Source organism: Ambystoma mexicanum, chromosome 4q (genome assembly GCF_040938575.1).
Source record: "Ambystoma mexicanum isolate Mex_15411 chromosome 4q, UKY_AmexF1_1, whole genome shotgun sequence".
NCBI classification, from domain to species: Eukaryota; Metazoa; Chordata; class Amphibia; order Caudata; family Ambystomatidae; genus Ambystoma; species Ambystoma mexicanum.
Genome location: NC_090928.1, coordinates 1249971422 through 1249992106, shown reverse-complemented (window position 1 = coordinate 1249992106; position 20685 = coordinate 1249971422). Strand labels below are relative to the sequence as shown.

The 20685-nt window shown below is 44.3% G+C and overlaps 1 protein-coding gene across 4 annotated transcripts in view; it reads right to left on the bottom strand.

Annotated features, from left to right (window-relative positions):
* POLH (DNA polymerase eta) overlaps positions 1–20685 on the bottom strand; it is a 156656-nt gene that overhangs the window by 115261 nt on the left and 20710 nt on the right. For all 4 annotated transcript variants that reach the window (XM_069608831.1, XM_069608832.1, XM_069608833.1 and 1 more), the window contains exon 5: positions 2494–2663. In XM_069608831.1, the coding sequence (XP_069464932.1) occupies positions 2494–2663 (170 nt within the window). The remainder of the gene's footprint in view (positions 1–2493; positions 2664–20685) is intronic.

Genomic DNA, 20685 nt, shown 5'->3' with positions numbered 1-20685 from the left:
TGGCCCTTTTCTAGAGAAACATTCTATAAAACAGAGCAAGTTAGAGGAGGTTAAAATGGAAACATGTGCTAAAAGGAGAATAGAAGAATAAGAATATTAGAGACTTCAAGTCCCATTAATGCCATAGGCACTGGGACGAGAAAGGGGCTCAGAGGCACAGACCTGCAGAATGCACTCTATAGTGTTTCTGGCGATCGACACCTGAGCGGGAATTCTGATCATTTAAATCCCATTCAGGTGCAGACAGAAGCAGTAGTCAGAACGTGCATGCAGCAGAGGCCTACGAAAGACAGACGCCGGAAACACTGCCGCGTGTGTAGCGGATCATGGCGCTGAGAGAGGCGTAGTAGTGAGAAGCCTAAACTGCAGACGCAGCACAGCGGGAAGCGGTGCTGCGACAGGCTGCCCCGGGGTAGAGAGAAGCTCTCTAGATCCTGTGTCCTGCTCCAGTGGCTGGAGAGCACTGGGGAACACGAGGAGCGACGCATACTCCTGTTCTGAAAGGCGCAGGTCACAGAAATATAACTGGAGCCATCAGAAGCTCCGAACCCGATGACTAAAGAATACGTTGCATCAGCAGCAGGTCACACAGAAGCGCAGGCAGAAGCTGGTGAGTTGGCCTTGGATAGGTGATCCTGGAGCACTCTGTAGTAAACCGCTTGCTAATAATAGTCATTTTAAATACCAAACTAATGAAAGAGAATATTTGTTGCACAATAATTATATTGAAGGGAAGTGGGACAAAAATGTTTGTAACCATTAGAGCCAGAGTAAAGAGGGGGCAATATTTAACAAACACTGTAACCAGCATTACCCAAGTAAAGAGGGGGTAATGGTGAATCAAGAGTATAACCAACATTGCCGAAGGCAACATATTAACCACATTACAATATTGCCTACGCCTTGTGAATAACAAGAGGAACAGCTTTCTTGAAGAGAGAAATTTGAATAAGAGATTACCAGCAATTGCCTGGTGTGATAGTATGAACTCAGAAGCGGCAGGTGCTAGGCCCTGCTTGGGGAAAGTGTCATGAGGAGAGGAATAGAACCAGCATTGCCTGTGGCAAACTAATCAGTTGAACAAACAGCATCAATGGGTGTTGTATCCTGTTAGAAGTTGTGAATCTCGCAATTGTTGAAAGTCAAAGACTTAGTTGATTGTTTGAAGTAATCTTCATCACGGAGTACTGATAGTAGGGTTAGGAGTTTTATCCTGGCAGGTGAGCACATCAGGAAAGGGATGGTTTGTAGTAGCCCTGCCATGTTAGTGGACCAAGAATAAGATACTGAAGTACTGCATTGTGGTGAAAGGTTGTTGTGGAAAAACAGTGGCAAGGACACCAATATGTTTAATGAACTGTGGAAAAACCATCTTGATGAAACTATTGTTTAAATAAGTGTAAAGTAGCTGTCTTTTCAAAGATGAGTTATATTGAAATATTCCCTGGAGAAGGGAAGACAAAGGCTTTTAGGTTTGACAAACAAGAGCTTGTAAAAAAAAAAACTTTATTCTGAACAGTGATAAACCTTGTTTAATCATAAGAATCCAATTGCCAAGTGAAACCCTCAAGGAGGAAAGGAACTTTGTGGTTTAAACAAAACGTGGCTATTGAAAATAACTTTCTGCTGCCCTTGAAGCAGAAAGAACTTTACTAATTGGAACATTTGATTGGGGAAATCCTGTTTTGAATTTGGGGAAGGGGATCCGACCCTGGGAACAAGGATACTTTCTTATGAAAGTATCTTTGAATATAATTATCACTTGTTTGAATAGCCATCTGAATACCTTTATGATTTTGTTAAATGTACAAGTGTGAGGGACAGATACCATTTTAGAGTGTTTTCCTTTAGTCTTAGTTTATAGGCAGGGAAATCCACTTTAGGTTAGCGAAAGCAGACGTTTGTCACACCCTATAAGTTAATTAGTTGTCCGTCTCGCATTTCTGACCCCTCACACCAACCAGAATCAGCGCAAACATTTGGGTTAGAGTACCGGTCCATGCATACATACAACAGTCAGGTCGCCTGTGCGTCCTGGGTGGGTTTCATTGGGGAACAGATTTAGGACACTATTAAACACAATTAGAGTTGAATGACTCACAAAACCGAGCAAAAAAAAGGGGGCTTTCTTGAATACAATCCACTAGGCTAGTTATATTACTGCCATACAGCAATAGACATGTCGAGCTTTTAGGCACATCAATTAACTAAAGTACCCAACTAATGAGCTACATGCAGGGTCACTAAACCTTTATTGAGCTATTGCCAAAAGTAGAAGAAAGTAGTAGTACCAAAGAATTGGGGGAGTATCAGTCCCACTATCAAGGACGTTAATGTGTCACAGCGCTTGCCAGTCAAGCCACCAACTGGCCCCCTCATTTTAATGACCGTAGATGTTGAGCAATTTTGGCTTTTCCTCATCCCACCAGCACACTTACATAAGTCATTTGAAAGAGACGTCAAGTGTCTGATCACAATTAGACAAAATATTACCTTGTTGTGAGCGATCCCTGCCGAGCACTGGAAGCTTGTCTCTGCCTCCACTGCTGCTCTCATCTCTTCCACGATGATGGCTCCCACAGTCAGCTGCAACTCCGGACTGCTGGCATCGCCGAAGGATAGTGAGTCTAGCCACTGCTGTACACCATAGAGGCGCAGATCCTCTGTGGTAGGAAAAGACAATGCACAAAGCAGATAAATCAGTTCATAATGCGTTCTTTCAAGCTGAAAAAAGTGAAATTTATGATTGTTACTATCCATGCTTCGTTCATCCTCACAAGCTACTTACAATCCTATCGAATAAAGGCTCTTATGTTAAAAGGTTATTAACACAGATTGTTTTTTTCACCCTTGCAAAGATTTTTGTTCAGAACCCAGAAAAATGGAAGACCAGGAAAGGGCATTCATGCTAACTAGAGAAGACAAGAAGAAATAGGAAGGCGAGGTGAATGGGGATGGGAAGGTGGGGGAAAGGTGGTGCAAGGCGGGGCAGGTGTTAGGGGAGTTTTCCTAAAGTCCTACTGGTAGCAAGACCTTAGTAAGCTATCCCAGTGGTTTGTAGATCTCCAACTCTTACTATCAGTCTGTACTAACTCAGGATCTTGGTAAAGTGGCAGGGCAATCCGGCTTATCTTAAGAGGAAGATGTGAGCTGTAGGTAAGTACACTGAACCTTAGTTAGACAGGCACACCAAAGAAACTCTTACACTTATCAAATTATAGATTATATATATATATATATATATATATATATATGATACATTACTCACCGTAATCGTATTTCTGATGCTTGTATCTGCTTAGATTCACATGCTGTGCATAGGCCGACATCTAGTGGAAGCTGCGGAGTATTACAGTTTGTTTTTCGAAACTCGAAAATTGGCATCGACACAGGGCGTGCCAGTAATACTATCCCTAGTGTGACGTCCACTGTACCCAAGATCCCTCACGCGTCTAGGATCCTCAGATTGCATTTTTTCTGACATGAGGTAGCATGAGGAGTAGCGCGAGTACAGATAATCCAAGCAGATAGATAGAAAGGTAAGACTACAAGCAACCATGCGCCTTTTCTCAGAGGGGAGGAAGGGTGGGTTGCATGTGAATCTAAGCAGATACAAGCATCAGAAATACGATTACGGTGAGTAATGTATCCCTTCTGAGGCTTGTGGAATCTGCTTAGATCACATGCTGTGCATAGATTAGCGAGCAGTACTTGAAGAAGGAGGTGGGATGTGAGAAGGGTCATGAGCAAATAAGTGTTTTAGAACCGCTTGTCCCACTTGTGTATCTGCCTTGGAATGGGTGTCAATGCAGTAATGCTGAGTAAAAGTGTGAATAGAGCTCCAAGTAGCTGCTTTGTAAATGGTGTCAAGGGGTACATTTGCAATGAAAGTCAGAGTGGCCCCAATGCCTCTAGTAGTGGGCTCTTGGCGTGAAAGGCAGAGTTCTTTCAGAGAGTGGACAGTAAAGAAGGGATCCTGCACTGACAGCCTGAATTTCACTGACCCTTCTTATAGAAGTAATAGCTACTAAGAAGGCCGTTTTATAAGTCAGGTGTTTGAGACTGCTTTTATGCATGGGCTCGAAAGGGGGTCCCATGAGCTTAGATAGCACCACATTAAGGTCTCACCCTGGTGGTAGGTTTGAAATAGGAGGGTGAAGTCTCTTTACTCCTTCCATGAAGGCTTTAACTACTGGTACTTTCCACCACGAGACCTTGTTATGGGAAGTGGTGTATGCCGACAGGGCTGCCAGGTGTACTTTCAGTGAGTTAAAAACCAATCCTGCGTCTAGCAGGTGGAGCATGTATGTAACAATAGTGGAAGGAGTGCAATCAACTGGGTTGATTTGTCTACTCTGGCACCAGATAACGAATTTTTTCCACTTGTCAAAGTAACAGTGCCTTGTGTTTGGTTTCCTAGATTCCTTTAGGATGTCCATACACCTCTGTGGTAAATTGAGATGTTCAAACTATGACCTCAGGAGCCATGCTGCCAGGTTCATTGGGTTGGGTTGCTGATGCACTGTTTGACCTTGGTGCTGGGACAGTAGGTTATACCAGGCTGGAAGTTTGATGGGCTCGCACACCGCCATCCTGCGTAGGTGTGGGAACCACGGTTGTCTTGCCCACATGGGAGCTACTAGGACGAGCATCATCGACTCTCTGTTCATCTTGTTCACCACCTTCCTGATGAGTTGGTGGAAAAGCGTACGCAAACATCCCTGACCAGTTCATCCACAGGGCGTTCCCTTGGGAGTCTGGTTGGGGGAACCTGGATGCAAATCCTGGACATTGTTTGTTTTCGCTTGTGGCGAATAAGTCTATAGTGGGGAAACCCCACTGAGAGAAGATATTTTCTACGACCTCTCTGTGTAGAACCCATTCGTGTTCCTCTGGGAGGGAGTCTCTGCTCAGAGCATCCGCTAGGGAACTGAACTCCCCTGGAACATGTGATGACAGTAAGATGTTCCGTCTGAGTGCCCATATCCAGATTTTCTGGGCAAGCTTGGACAGATTTGGCGAACGAGTCCCTCCTTGCTTGTTCAGGTAGAACATGGCTGTTGTGCTGTCCGTCCGGATCTACACTGACAGGTTTAGTAGGTGGGGCTCGAACGCTTGAAGCGCTCTGAATACTGCCAGAAGCTCCAGCAGGTTGATGTGGTTCTTGGCCACTGATGGAGACCAGAGACCCTGAGCTGTGTGGTGGAGATGGTGTGCTCCCCACTCCGTCAGACATGCATCGGTAGTGACTACTGCCTGTACTTCGGGATCGTAAAAGGGTTTTCCCTGTGCAAGATTCTCTCTTGTCCACCAGTGAAGGCTTTGTACTAGTGTTGGCGAAATGACCACTAGATCGTCCCACTGACCACTTGCCTGAGACCACTGTTTCGCCAACCATTCCTGCATGGGACGCATGCGCAGGCGCGCGTGGGGGTCCAGGTAAATACATGACGCCATCATGCCCAATAAACGCATCGCTTTGCGTACCGTTATTTGGTGACCGGACTGATATTGCGGAATTTGCAGTAGTATATTCCGAATTCTTTCCTCTGAAGGAAATGTCAACCCCTCTTGAGTATCTAGGATAGCTCCTAGGAACTGTTTGGAGGTGCTTGGCACCAGGCTTGACTTTCTCGTTGATTGAGAAGCCTAATTCGTGGAGGAGGTCGATAGTCCTTTGAATGTTTGTCCTGCAAATTACTGGGGCTTCCCCCGTTATGAGCCAGTCGTCCAGATAAGGGTACACCGGGATTGCCTCCCTGCGTAGGTGTGCAGCCGCCACCGCCAGTACCTTGGTGAATACCCTTGGTGCCGAAGCTATCCCGAAGGGCAGTACCTTGAATTGGTAGTGCCGACTGTCCACCTTGAAGCGCAAGTACCTTCTGTGCGCTGGGAACATGGAAATATGAAAATAGGCATCTTTCATATCCAAGGTTGCCATGTAATCCCCTTTTTTAGGAGGGGGGGATTACCTCTTGTAGCGTAGTCATACAAAACTTTTGGGGCTTGACATACTTGTTGGCAGGCCGTAAGTCCAATGCTGGGCGCATTGTCAAATCTTTCTTTGGCACAAGGAAGTAAGTTGAATAAATACCATTGTTTACCTGGTGCCCCGGGACGAGTTCTATCGCGTCCTTTTCTAGCAGAATGGCGATCTCCTCGAGGAGAATCTTCTGATGTTCTAAAGAGTGTACTCTCTGTCGTGGAGGATGGTTCCGGGGACGCTGCAGTAGTTCTATACAGTACCCTGTGGATACTGTTGACAGCACCCATCTGTCTGATGTGATCCCTTCCCAAGCCTGGGTGAAGTTGAAAATGCGTCCCCCTACTGGGGTTGCGTGAGAAGGGACCCTGAACTGAGCGTCACTGCTTTGGTGGAGGCGTGCCGCCTCCTTTGCTGGGGCTGCCTCTGCCTTTACCACGACCTCTCCTATTACCCCTGCCGTAACCCTGGGTAGACTGTTGGCTGTTGTTCCACTGTGTACCCTGCCCCTAGGAATAGTTCGATCCTCTCTGGGAATTTTGGCCGCGTGGGCGACGGAAATTACTATTCCCTCTCTGGTTAGGGGGTTTATTGGTTAACTGGCCAAGGGACTTGAGTGTCTCGTATTCGTCCTTGGCATTCTTCAGTGCGTCCTCGACCGCCTTACCAAACAACAGATCGGCTTCCACCGGTTTGTCCAACAATGATGCCAGGGTTTCTGCCTTAAAACCAGACTGCCGTAACCACGCATGTCTCTTGATAACAGTGCCTTCTGCTATCAATCTGCCTGCGTTGTCCGCGGCGTCAAAGGTTGCTTTCAAAATGCAACCAGACATGGCTCTACCCTCAGCGGAAATCCGAGCTAACTGGCCCTTTAAAGGTTCCGGAGCAGAGGCTGTGAGTGCCGCGACTTCTTCCCACTGATCCATCCTAAGATTCCAGTTATACACTTTATACCCAAAATTCATAAAAATCGATGACCAGACCCCCGGGGAGGCCTATTGTGGCATCGATAGATTCCCTATTGGAGAATACCTCAAAATTTGTAGACAATTTTCTGTTCCCCTTTGTGGAAACTTTACCATCCTACACCAAAGATACAACTGCATTTCTGAATCAAATAGCACACATCCCTTGGCAACCTAATTTTCTTCTAGTCACGCTGGATGTAGTGTCTTTATATACTTGTATCACACATTCTAAAGGCATACAAGCAGTAAAAAGGTTTTTGTCCACCAGATCTTTAAGCTATCGAGAACATTCACTTATGCTTTTGGACATGCTTTCGTTCATTTTGACCCATAACACCTTTATGTTTGATTCTAAGTATTACAATCAAATTTGTGGAACGGCAATGGGCACAGCAGTAGCTCCTACCTTTGTGAATCTATATATGGGTGCATGGGAGGAAGAACTTTTTTCAAATGACAATCAGAAAGAACACACAGATAAAGTCATTATGTGGCAGAGGTACATTGATGATTTATTCATCATCTGTAACGGGACGGCTATGGAATAGACAAGTTTCTTTCATACTCTGAATCAAAATGAACAGAACTTGCAATTTACAGATCATAGCAAGACAGAAATAGTCTATTTAGACATAAAGGTGAAAGTTATTGAAAATAACATCAGTACAGAATTACACAGAAAAGAAACAAGTACCAATACACTGTTACATGCTACCAGTGCACATCCACAGTGTCTCAAAAACAGTATCCCGTATGGTGAATTTTTACGTATCAAGAGAAATTGCAGCAAAAACGAAGTATGGGAGACCAATGCTAAAAAGACAGCAGCCAGATTTGTAAAGAGGCGCTATAAGAAAAGAACTATAAACAAAGCCTATGATCGCAGCTGTAACAAAACCCGGGAGATGATTTTGGCCAAAAACAGCAAGTCTAAAGAACAGACCAAAGATCCACTAAATGAAGATTGTTCACTTAGGTTCATTACCACATTCAATTCTGGAGCTAAAGAAACCAAAAAGATTTTGAACAAATATTGGTATCTTTTGAAACGAGATTCTGACATTAACCCGCATTTGTCGTCCCATGCCACTGTAACGTATAGAAAACCATCATCTATACAAACTAAACTATCACCCAAACCAAGCATTAACACCTGGCTGACTACCAAACCATCAGGTTTTTATACCTGTGCCAAATGCAAAGCGTGCCGCTATGGAATAAATACCAAAGCTTTTTTACATCCTCGAACTAGGAAAGAAGTTAAGATTAAACAAGATCTGAGGTGTTCCACTCAATTTGTCATTTATGTGATTACTTGTGCATGCAATCTATGGTATATTGGCAGCACCAAACTGGAAGCCAGATTACGAATACTACAACATTTACGTGCAATCAAGAATCACGACATGTCCTACCCACTTGCCAAACATTTTGAAGATGCCCACCAAAATGACATTTGCACATTCAAGTATTTCATCATTGTCTCAGTGGGAATCCATCCGAGAGGAGGGGACAGATTGCAAACTTTGAGACAAATGGAATCAAGATACATAGTTGGTTTTAACACCAAACACCCGGGCGGTCACAACCGTGACGAAGAATTATATGCATTCCTGGGGTCTTAAATTTGTGTTTGTCATGATTGCAATACTATGTTGTGCGTGCATTCTCCTATTTTTGACCAAGCCCTTTTAAATGTGATAATTTCCTGACCTAAAATTTCCCGATCATCTTCTTGTTCTTTGTATATATTGTGCAACAACATGAAAGGTGAAGTTGCTTGGTACACTAGGTACGATTTGGACGCCTACTCAGCAGAAAGCAGTTTTCTGCATCTATATCTTATTGACTTTTCCGATAAGTATATTTTTATCAGAGTTTTATATATGCACTTTTTTTTTGCGGAAAATAGGAGAGAAGGGTAAGCAGTTATAGACATGGTGCCCTGCTTTAAACAGTGCATAATTTGTATTAGTGATCTCTATGGGAAACAATTTTTAAGAATACAATTATATAGTAAAGAGCCCTCCACAATGACCAATGAGACAAAACATTTTTTTTAAAAAAAGGGGCAATGTGATAAACAATCTCGATGCCTAAACACTGACATTTCAATGCTTTAAACATACAGATTTTATAATTGTACTATTTAACATCTTGTATCTTAATCTGTAACCCCAGTTTTTAATCATCTACCAAGTTTATTTGTAAAACTGTGGGCTATTCATTTTAATATGTTTGTGGCTTCATTATGAAATATCATTCTCTTATAAATAGTATTATGCAGTCGTTTATACCAGATATTGCACTTCAATATTAGGAGAGGGTAACACATGGTCACAGTACCTATTACGGTTGCCCCTCTTCCTTTTAATTACGGTTGTCCATTTTTCTTTAAACTGTAAGTGTGATTTTATGTCAGTGTTTGATCAGAGCCAGACACCTGCATGGACAACAAACTGTATACGTTCAGTTTGTGGCAAAGTATCTTAATTCTCCACTTGTTCCTTCTCTTTTGTTTTATTTAGAAAGTTGTATTAGGTGGGTTAATTTATATTGTAGAGGCACCCGCAAGGGCAACATACAGCCTCCATTGTTCTAACAAAACTACTTAGGTCTTAGTAATAGCCCAAGTTTCCGATTATGGCACAATATTACCAATTTCCCTGCCACTGTTCAAAAGTACTTACTTAGGCAGGTTAATCTTTACTGTAGAGGCACCCGCAAGGGCAACACACAGCCTCCCAGGTCTATGTACGAATCACGTATATATTTTTCTAACATGCACTGTGATAGCACATAGCACTTTATTACTGAATAGTCCATCCAGGTTTACATAGCACACAACACTTTAGCATTGAACAGTTCATCTGTGTTTACATAGCACGCAGCACTTTAATATGTATTGAGGTATATCAATACACATGAATCGCCCGCAGTTTTACAACATGTATGTTGACAAGTATCCATTATCTTGATGTATTATGCAGCACTCAGTTATAAAATTATCCACTTGGGAAGACAAACAATCAAAATCACAATATTAAATAATTTTAACAAACAGTGGAATAATTATTTAAACGTCATCAAGCTCAAACCCACTTGGGATAATTATATTCTGGGTTGATTCTATGCACAGTCATAATCGTGAACTGCTATTATTCTACACAAAAACACGGACATATACAAAGAACAGAAGCAATGTTCACTTTGTTTCAATATGGCTGCCTGTTTGTTTATTTATTTACTGAGTGCTTTTCAGTCAACTCACTTAAGTGTAAAACACTGAAGATGGACTTACACACGATTGTCTATAACTGCAGTCCTCTCTCCATGTCACATACCAGACGAAGCCCGAGCAGGGTGAAACGCGTCGTTCTCTTTTTTGTCTTAAACTGCTGCTGCCTTCTTTTGTCCATGTACTTTTATTAATAAAGGACGCTTTTGGCTGCACTGAAAAACATTGATTGGTGTCGGATTTATGAAGAAGAGTGATGTTTTTCCTCATGAGCATAGCCTGAGTGCCATTTCTCCCAGGATTGGATGCCCTTTCTTTTTTCAAATATATATATATATACACATACACATATACACATATATATATATATATATATACATACACACACACCAGAATCACTCTTAATACTTTACACGTTCACACTAGAACCCTTCTGAATACACTTCAAAGGGCACTTTCACTTTTGTGTTTGTTTGCGGTCACATTTGTAGCAATGTTACAAAGGGAAAAGACCATGTTATCGTATTATCAGTTATTAGGCGCACCTGCGGTTTTTAACAGTTCATACGGTAATACATTCACTCTGCAGACACATATGGTAAAGTCACATAAGGGAGGAAAATGGTTCACTAATGCAACATTATTCTGGTTCAAGGTTCTAGAGAGGGTTTCATCGCCCAGTAAGACTTAGGTCCCAAAAAGCAACTGTAGCTAAATGCAGTTCGGAGAGGGCTCAAAGTCTTGACAAGCATCAGAATACAAAGAGTTCCTGTGGATTTCTTCCAGTCTCTGGTGTTATAGAAGCAGCAAGTTAACAACTAACAAGGGAGACTTGTTAAGGACTCGATACGACACAAGCAGCAGCTTGAGTCGGAGGCTAGAGGGGGCGACCCTGGACCCCTCTAGGTGCACTCCAATGCTCTGGAGCGACATCAAGGAATCAGGTAAGCAATACCGTTTTCCCTACAGTACCCAATATTAGAAGAAAATGCTTGCACTGGATGCTCCGAGATGTTGCTACTCTGGACCAGACCTCCGGATTCCTTGGTCTGATGACTGAAGGCAGGACAATGGACGGGATCTCAGCAGCTGTCTCGAGGGAGGACCTGTAGCACGACTTTCAGCAACTTCTTGGTTCACTCTTTTCGGTTTTGGTGCCTTTTCTGCAGCCCCAAAGGATACGGATCGCCCCCTGTCAATCTTCTTCGCTTCCTGCAGTCCCACACTCTGATGAGGGGGTCTGGGCGAGTTGGATCGGATCTCTGCAGTGTCCCTACGGGTTCAGCAAAGATTTAGATGGATTTGTCCTTTCCACAAGGATGCACTCGAAATGGGCAGCAGGTCTCCTAGTATTGGGGTTCCGCAGCTCTGTAAATTCATAGGACCTCGGGCGATGGCTCAATTCAAAGTTCGTCTTGGGACTGGTTGTTCCCACCAGTCGTCTTCGGAGCTCTGTCGCACAAAAACGGGGTCAGGACAGCAGTGGTTGCTACACGGTCTTGCAAAGTGTCTGCAGGCATCTCTGGCGGCTTCTTCTACTGTTACTTCAACTTCCAATAGTCGACTTGCTTTTCACTCCAGAAGCCTCACCTTTTATACAGTTCCAACACACACTCCTCTGCAATGTATTCCAGCATTTTACAGAAAGGAGGGTTTGGTCCCGAGAGAGCTGGTCCTATTCGGTCACTCTGGTAGACAAAGGACTGGGGGGGTGAAGACTCCTCCCTCACTTCCGGCCTACCCAGACACTCAGGAGCCTAGGCAGTGATTTTATTTATGTACTTATAAAGCGCCGAAAGCCCACAGGCATCAGGGCGCGTCACATAAAACTGGATTACTACAAAACAGACAGAACAAGAAGAGCCACCTATGCTGGTATCTATGCCATCTACTCATGAATCTCAATTTACTTGAAGACGTGTTTTCAGACTCCTTCTGAAGGCCTGAAGGCCATGTGATTAGGCTCAAGTCTACGAGCAAGAGGGAGATTATTCCATTCCCTTGCTACTCAAGTAGGGAAGGCTTTGCCCATCCCTGTTGCTCGTCTGTATGGCGACAGCCAGCGGCAGATCTCAGTGCACGAGTCGGATGATATGGCATAATCTTTTCCTTTAGGTATTTTGGTGCCAAACCAAAAAGACATTTATGTGCCAACGTTAAGGCTTTAAATTGGATCCAATCTTCAATCCTGAGCCAGTGCAAGGCTATCCCGTCCTTTGAGATATGCTCACTCTTTGACTTTCCTTTTATTATTCTGATGGCATTATTCTCTATAACCTGGCACTTTCCCAAGCAATTCTTATTTGCCCTGAGCATGAGGGCATTGCCATAGTCCAAGCGGGACAGGATAATAGCCCTTGCTATAGTTTGTGTTTTATTCGCTCAGGAAAGGCTGGATCGCTCCAAGCAGACTGAGGTGGTAGGAACTGCTTTTATGCAGGTAATGCACCTGGGCTAAAGCCCAACGATGCTTCCATCACCAGTCCAAGGGTTTTTACCTGCCCTATCATCTGTATGTGGGTGTCTTTGATCAAGAAAGATTTGTATTCCTGCCCTTATTTTGCTCGAGCTAGTTGGGTGCCGAAAATCATCAGCTCAGTCTTCTTACTATTATGGCACATCCCGTTACTCATCATCCAGTTCTCGATGTTGTACAGCAGAGAGATACTGCCCTAGATGTAGTCACCGTCCAATTCAGCCACTAACTGGGTATCGTCGGAGTAATTTGTAAAACAAAAAAAAAAAAAGAACACATTCCGACTCCTTCCAGGACCTCACACAAACATCTCAAACAAATTAACAAGGAGTGGGGACAAACTCGCCCCTTATGGTACTCCATGCTTTATGATGGCTGCTATGGAGAAATTACTCCCCCAGTGGATTTTAGCTTTCCTATCGGCCAAAAAGGATGCCAGCTACTTTTTCCATGACCTGGTGAAGCAGTTGATGGTCTACCAAGACAAATGCTGCACTCAGGTCCAGTAGCATAAGCATCCATGTCTTGCCTTTATCCACAACGCATAGCATGTGAGTCTGCAGATCTAACATAGCTGTCTCTGTACTATGTGCAGTACGAAAACCGGATTGCTGGTCATGCAAAATAGGATTCCCCCTCCGGTCTGTAATTGCCCTGTTGCTATTTTGTTCAGGACTTTCAACATGAAGTTACAGTTTGAGATGGGTTGTAAATTCCATGGGTCTTTGGGGTCAAGCCCAGGCTTCTTTACGAGGGGCGTGATGGTAACAGCTTTAATGCTTTTGGGCACCGTGCCTTCTCTGAATGAGACGTTTGCTATCCTAGTTCATATTGGTGCAAAAAGGTCCTTCTGCTCAAGTATTATTCTAGGAGGAATTATGTTCTCCGCACATGTCGTAGGTTTTATTCAAGTAATACATTCCTCATCTCTTCCTCGTAGATGGGGAGATACTGAAATTTCTTTTCCTCCTGCTGTCCATATTCCCTAACCAGAGTGTGTTCGAGTTTTCCCTAGCTGTAACTAAGGAGTCTCTAGCCTTCTGTATTTTCTGTGCAAATGCCTGTTGTACTCTAATCACAATCTTCTTGAGTTAATGCCCAAGGGTTCCTGCCAAAGGCAAAACACACCCACTGACCTACAACCTTCCAGAATGGTAGAAGGGCTAACAAAGAACAACCACGCTAGTAATGGCGAAAAAGGAAGGGAGGCCTCAAGTTGGTACTTGGTGCCACTATTGTGCACTACCGAGGCTATGGATAAAGCCTGCAGTATAAAAACTACACAACAGTTGGTAGAACACATCCACTGCCACCAGCCATAACTAGGAGATTGTCTATGACACTAAAAAGTCACAGGAGTAGAGAGAAGGGGATACTAGGTATCCCTTTTGCACTCCACTAAAGGTTGTGTGTGCCAATCTCTCGGACTATAGAGTTTTGGGACAGACACCAAGTATAAAAATAATCTCAAACGAAAACCCCAAGGGTCCCGAGCAACACTGCCCATAAGGAGCTGTGTGCTGCAGTAGTAAAAACACAGATGCCTTTAAAATCTATGGAGCAGACAGAATCCATAGTACAGGTAGAATACAAAGAATAGAGTTCTAAAAGAGAGCCCACAAGAATGAATGAGTGGAAAAAAGGTTCCACTCATTCAGGATTGAAAGGAAAATGCCCAGTAGTCCAAGAAAAGGTGCTTGGGGTCTCACTAGGAGAGGGGATGAAGCATACAAATGACCAATCTCCCAAACAGGGGTCAATTCCCTAAAGAATCACCAAGATCCTTTTTAGAACGAGAAGTACCATACAGACGAGATTAAAGATATTCCACTCTTAGAGCATTAAAAAAAATGGCGATGTAAATAGCATTCACTCAAGTTATTATTATTTTTTTTTTTATTTGGTTTTATTAGATTTTCATACAAAACAGTTCCCTCGAAGACGAGAGAGAAATAAACATATGCTTTGATTATACATCAAAAAATGTAACTCTCAATGATTCAATAACACCATTTTACATCAACCTAATTCGGTCTTTCAATTGTAGTCAACAAAGTTCAAAAGAAAAAAATAAAAACTTTTCACGCTCCCATTTCTTCGATTCGCCCCTCCCCATCCCTCCTCCCCACTAGGGCTGGACTATTATTTCTCAGGAGTAATGTGGTTTTATGTGCTTGTTTGCATTCTTGTGTGTCGGTGGTTTCTTTTTGAACATTTTCAGGGTCTCCTTTATTAGGGGGTACTTCAATATGTTTTTTCGATAACTTTTGGAGTATCTGGACAGTACTATCAAGCGTTGGAGGGAAAGTCTGTATGACAAGGGGGGGGGGGGGGATCGTGTTTAAGCTCTCTGTGTGTTGCGTTCTCTTAATGTGTTGTCTCCGGCATGTATTTGTTTAAAAAGTCTATCCACAGGATATCGCATAGTGTCGCTTTGCATTGTAGGGATGCTGTTATTTTTTCCATGGTGCATATGTTCATTGCCACATTGACCCATTCTTTCTCGGTCGGGTTGTTTCCACTTCATAGCTAGAAGAGCTTGACAAGGTGGGGATCTGCCAATCTCTGTATGCCGTCTAGATCCCTGATCCATCCCAGGACTTCGTTCCAATAGACCTTAATTCGGGGGCAATCCCACCACATGTGCCAATAGTCTGGTTTCTCCACATTCACGCCACCACAAGGGTCTAGCTGACTGGTACATTTTGGATAGTTTATATGGATCATACTGCCACCGGTGTAAGAGCTTGATAGCGTGGAGTTTATATTGGCATGATATGGAAGTTCGGGATGCTGCTCGGCACATTTTGTCCCATGTTTCTTGATCGCTATCTGCCCCCAAATCTTTCTCCCATCGTGCTCTGAGATATTCCGTATTTCCCCTAACCGCTTCTATTAGTGTTTTGTACATGGTGGATATCAGGCCCCTCATGTCTGTTCTGGAGTCAAGCAACTTTTCAAAAGGGGTGAGTTCTCTATCTTTCCATTCAGGTTTTGTCAGGACTCCTATAATCTGTAGAAAATGGAATGTGGGCAATACTCTTTACAACCCCGCTTCGTACCAAGCCTGAAATCTCTCCACATTGGGGATATGATTGTTAATGCCCGGGACCATAACGGCTCATCTCTGTGCCCTCCCTCCATATTTCCCATATAGTTTCTAGGATTGGATGAGCCTTTGACCTATTCAATATTCTCCTCCGTGGAGCCCATAGCCACTCAGAGACCGTTGCCGGGTACAGATAATGGTTGTCCATTGCAATCCACTGTGGTTCTGATTGCGTAGGTGAGGAATGAGTACTCGTAATTGGGCTGCTTCGTAGTATCTCTTGAGATCTGGAAGGTCTACCCCGCCCCTGTCCTTAGGCAATGTCAAGGTGTCAGACAATTCTAGCCTTTTTCCCTTGCCGCAGGAATTTTAGAATCGCATTCTTGACCTCTAAGAAATAGTGTCCTGGTATTTTAATATGGAGCATTTGGAAGGGGTTTAGAAACCTCAGGAGACAGACCATTTTTAATCGCGTTCAGGGGTCCTGATATTGTCAGTTTTTTCCATCTAGCCAGGTGCGCGCAAACATTTTCAAGGAGTTTTGGGAAATTGGCTTCATATAGAGTGCCTATTTGTTTCGTGACTCGTATCCCCAAAATATTGTAACATGTTATGTTCAAGCCTTAGGCCAAGAAAAGAGTATTTGGTTTCATTTACCTCTGTGGACCCTTGTAGGGGGAACAGGATTGACTTCGATTAATTTTAAATCCAGATATCCGGCTGTATTCCTCAAGGAGGAGTACAGCTCTAGGGATGGAGGTTTCTGGATTGACCACGTGCAGGAGTATGTCGTCGGCATAGAGTGCCACTTTATATTTGGTCTGGCCTAGGTGCATTCCTTCTACTTGGGTGTCAGTTCTCATATTCTGTGCCAAGGGTTCCAGTGAGAGGGCAAACAGAATGGCTGACAGGGGCATCCCTGTCTGGTACCTCGCTTTAGTTCAAACCACCTGGAGTATTCCCTGTTCACAAATACCGAGGCATTGAGTGCCGTATAGACTGCCTGAATACCTCTTCTGAATTTGGGCCCCATTCCGATCTTGTGCAAGACACACATCAGGAAACCCCAGTCAACCCTTTCAAAGGCTTTTTCTGCGTCAATGGAGAGCAAGGTGGGGTCGTTGTTCATGTTTTGAGAGGCGTGGACCAGGTGTAGGGTCTTGCGCATGGTGTCGGCTCCCCGTTGGCCTAATATAAAGCCCACTTGGTCACGGTAGATAAGATGGGGCATAAATGATTCGATTCTAGTGGCCAGGACTCTTGTGCAGATTTTCGGATCTACGTTAAGCAGGGATATGTGACGATACGATTCACATCTTTTGGGGTCTCTTCCCTCTTTTGGGATCACCGTTATGAGGGCTCTGACAAAGGAGTCCGGGGGTTTTCCCGTTTACAGGATCTCATTGAACAGTTCAACCAGAAAGGGGGTGAGCTGAGTACTAAAGGATTTATAGAATCCGGCCGTATATCCATCTTCTCCTGGGGACTTGCCTAGGGTTAATCTTTTTATCGCATTCTGTATCTCTTCCCCTGTTATGGGAGTGTCCAGATAGGCCGATTCAGTGCACGTTATTTTGGGCATATTGATGCCTGCTAGGTAGGACTCAGTGTTGGGCGGGTCTGGGTCTGTCCCTGGGGTATACAATGTTTCATAGAAGTCTGCGAAGGCTTCGCGGATGGTGGTTTTGGTTATCTCTGTATTGGGCCCTCCATCTGCTATCTCTTGGACCCTACGTTCTGCTCACTGTTCCCTTAACCTAGCCACAAGTAGTGCATCCGCTTTGTCTCCTTTCTCGTAAAATATTTGTTTCAATAGTAGAAGTTTGCAAACTATTTGATCGTGTTCTAGGAGGCGGAGTTCTTCCCTCTTTCTTTGCTTCACTAATTTTGGCGGGGTCTAGCGTATCTCCTTCTTTAGCCTCCTTATTTAGCCGACAGAATTCCTCCCGGATTCGGTTTTCGATCAGGGTTCTCTCTCTTTTTTTGTTGGCTCTCCCTCTCATAAGAATCCCCCCCCCCCCCCCCCCAAGTTGCCTTTCCCGCATCCCAGACCTCCTGTTTAGAGACCTCCCCAGTGTCATTCAATCTAAAATATTCAGTGATTTCAGTTCCATCTCGGTCTTGAAGATGGGGTCTTTCCATAAAGTCTCATTAAACCTCCATTTCCCGCCTTTAACTGGCAAATGCTCCCATTGTATATCGGCAATCACCATATCGTGATCGGACCATGTGATTGGGATGATCTCTGTGTGTGTTGTCGTGTTGTATAAATCTTTAGAGAAGTAGATCTAATCAATGCGAGTGAGGGTGTTGTGTGGGGTTGAGAAGAAGGTGTAACCTCTTTCATTGGGATGCATTCGTCTCCAGACATCATTCATTCCATACATATCCATCATCTCCGTGAAATTGGCATGCTCATCTCTGGTTTGGTCTCGTGTTTCCGGATTACCAACTTTTCGATCTAGTGTGTGATCAGCCCATATATTGAAGTCACCTCTTAGGATGACATGACCAGAGGATTCTAATATGATTTTGGGAATTGTTTTTGACAGGAATCTTGCTCGACTTACATTGGGGGAATAGATTGTGGCGATTGTGGTGGAAACGTTCCCAATGGAGCCTGACACTAGCAAGGCTCGGCCTTCTATGTCTGACTACGTCTTGGTAATCTTAAAGTCTATCCCCTTCCCGAGGAGGATTCCCACTCCTTTTCTCAATAGGCAAGAACCCCAGAATTCTATTCCGCTCTGTTTCCCCAGTACTGATCTCTCATCGCCCTTCATATATTTAGTCTCTTGCAAGAGAAGAATGTGAATTTTTGCTCTACGGAATTCTCTGAAGACAAGCAATCTCTTGGTTGGTGAGTTAAGGCCCTTAACATTAAGCGTTCCCACCCTTATGGAGCCCCCGCTGTAAGATTCAGCGGTCATCGTAATTATGGAATCTCAGATTATACGTAGTATTCGACTCTTTCCACCAACATGTCCTTCTCAGAAATGACCACATTACATTTCTGTTTTGTCCATATTCAGCACTAGCCCTTCCCTTAACGCTTTCCCTTGCCCCCCCCCCTCCCTGCTCTTATTTGGTGGTGTCGGATCGAGCCCAGTTGACAACACTGGCCCAGCATCGAACCACCAGTGGAGACTGTTAACTCTCGGTCCCTTTTGCAAAAATAAAATGAATATAATGAATGAGCCCCCTCTTTAACCCCCCTTTGGAATCACCATGTATTTTCAAGTCAGACATCAGTCTCTATAACATTTCAGCAATCAGTACTCGTGTCCATTGTTATCAAGAGACAATTAAATTAAATGTACCATGCTTGTCGTGGGTTAGTTGCCCCCGCCAGGAGAGATGTTGCCTTTACGGTATTTCTTCGTACCCTTCAACTTTCTTCTTTTTGGGCCTTGAATACGCCATTCTCTTTCATCCCTCGTAGATTCATCTCGATCTTCCTCGTGTCCTTGTGAACCCAACAAGTCCGATATGCACACTTTGATGTCTTTCTCCGAGCTCAATCTGATCTTTGTGCCTTCATGTTCGAAGGAGAGGGAGAAGGGGTATCCCCATCTATAGCAAGTGTCTCGTGCTTTCAGCCATTTCGTGAGGGGTCTGCACATTCTCCTGAGGGCCAAAGTCAGGGAGGAGAGGTCTTGATATATTGTTATTTGTGCTCCCCCTAAGGTAATGGCGCCTCCATTCCTCGCTTTCTCCAACACTCTAGCTTTATCTTGGTACCAGTGAAACCAAACCATGCAAGGACTGACCTTGGGCCTCCAGGCGGGCCACCGGCTCTATGGATGCGGCCCGTTTTGGGTTCATCGATGTCTTCATCTGCAACTAGCAGTTTGATGATGTCGTGGAGCGTTGTTTTGAGATCCTCCTCCGTCTCCCCCTCTTGTTCTGGTATCCCAAAAAAGACTAAATTGTTTCTCCTTTCCCGATTTTCCCAATCATCCATCTTAAGTTTGAACTCCTCTTCTCTCTGCTCCAAATCTGTTATTCTGTGGGCTAACTGTGTTTCTAAGGTATCTATTGAAGCTGAATGTTCTCAACTCCTTCGACCCTGTCCTCTATTATCTAGCCGTTGGGTAAGTTTGTCAATTTTCCCGCCTATGTTGGCCATGTTTTTTATTTCTGTCAATAAAGCAGCAATATCTCCTTTTGTGGCGGCAGTTTCTGCACTTGGTGTTGATGCCATCCTGGGGGCTGCGCAGTGAAGAGCTGTTGGGTCGTATGCGTAGATGGTGAGCTTCTGCTGCACGTTCATACACCTTGTTCGCACCCTTCAGTATTCCCTCCAGGGTTTTGGGTGGTAGAGATTTGCGGTCGGTGGTACCACCGAGGAGGTACACACCCCTTTTATTTTTTGTTTTCGGGGGCCCAACCCTCTGTGTAGTAGGTTGTGTCTTTGGTTTTGTTTAGAGTTGGGTCGGATTTGGTGGCACTCTACCTCTGTGAGCGATCAAGTGAGCGGCATTGCCTGGGGCTTTTTAAGCGTCTTGTGGAGATTCACTTGAGGAGGCACACGCCCCAGTTACGGGGGCCCAACCCTCAGTCTTGATGGCCCTCCGAAGTGCAGTCCTCCGTCTCTCGCTGGGTGGTGGTGTCTTGTGGGAGGCGTTTCAATGGGGGCTATATGGGTTCGTTGAGGCGACTTTGCGCTCTTTTTGGGACGTGAGTGGTAGGTGAGTCACCTTATTGTTGTCTATTTCTCTTTCTCTCCATATGGGGGGCTTGTGGCACCTCTTGGTCTTTCTCCATTCAGGTCCTTTGTCCTTAATACCGCTTTAATGTGTACCCCACACTCGTGGGTACTGTTCTCTGGGGTGCATAAGAGTTGCCTCACGTTGTGTCCTTTCATGTGTTTTGGAGTGGAACGTGGTATGCTCCTCTATCCTCCGTGTTTTGGTATTAATTATTCTATTTTCCTTTTTCTTATATTTTGGGGGGCTCCCCCTGTTG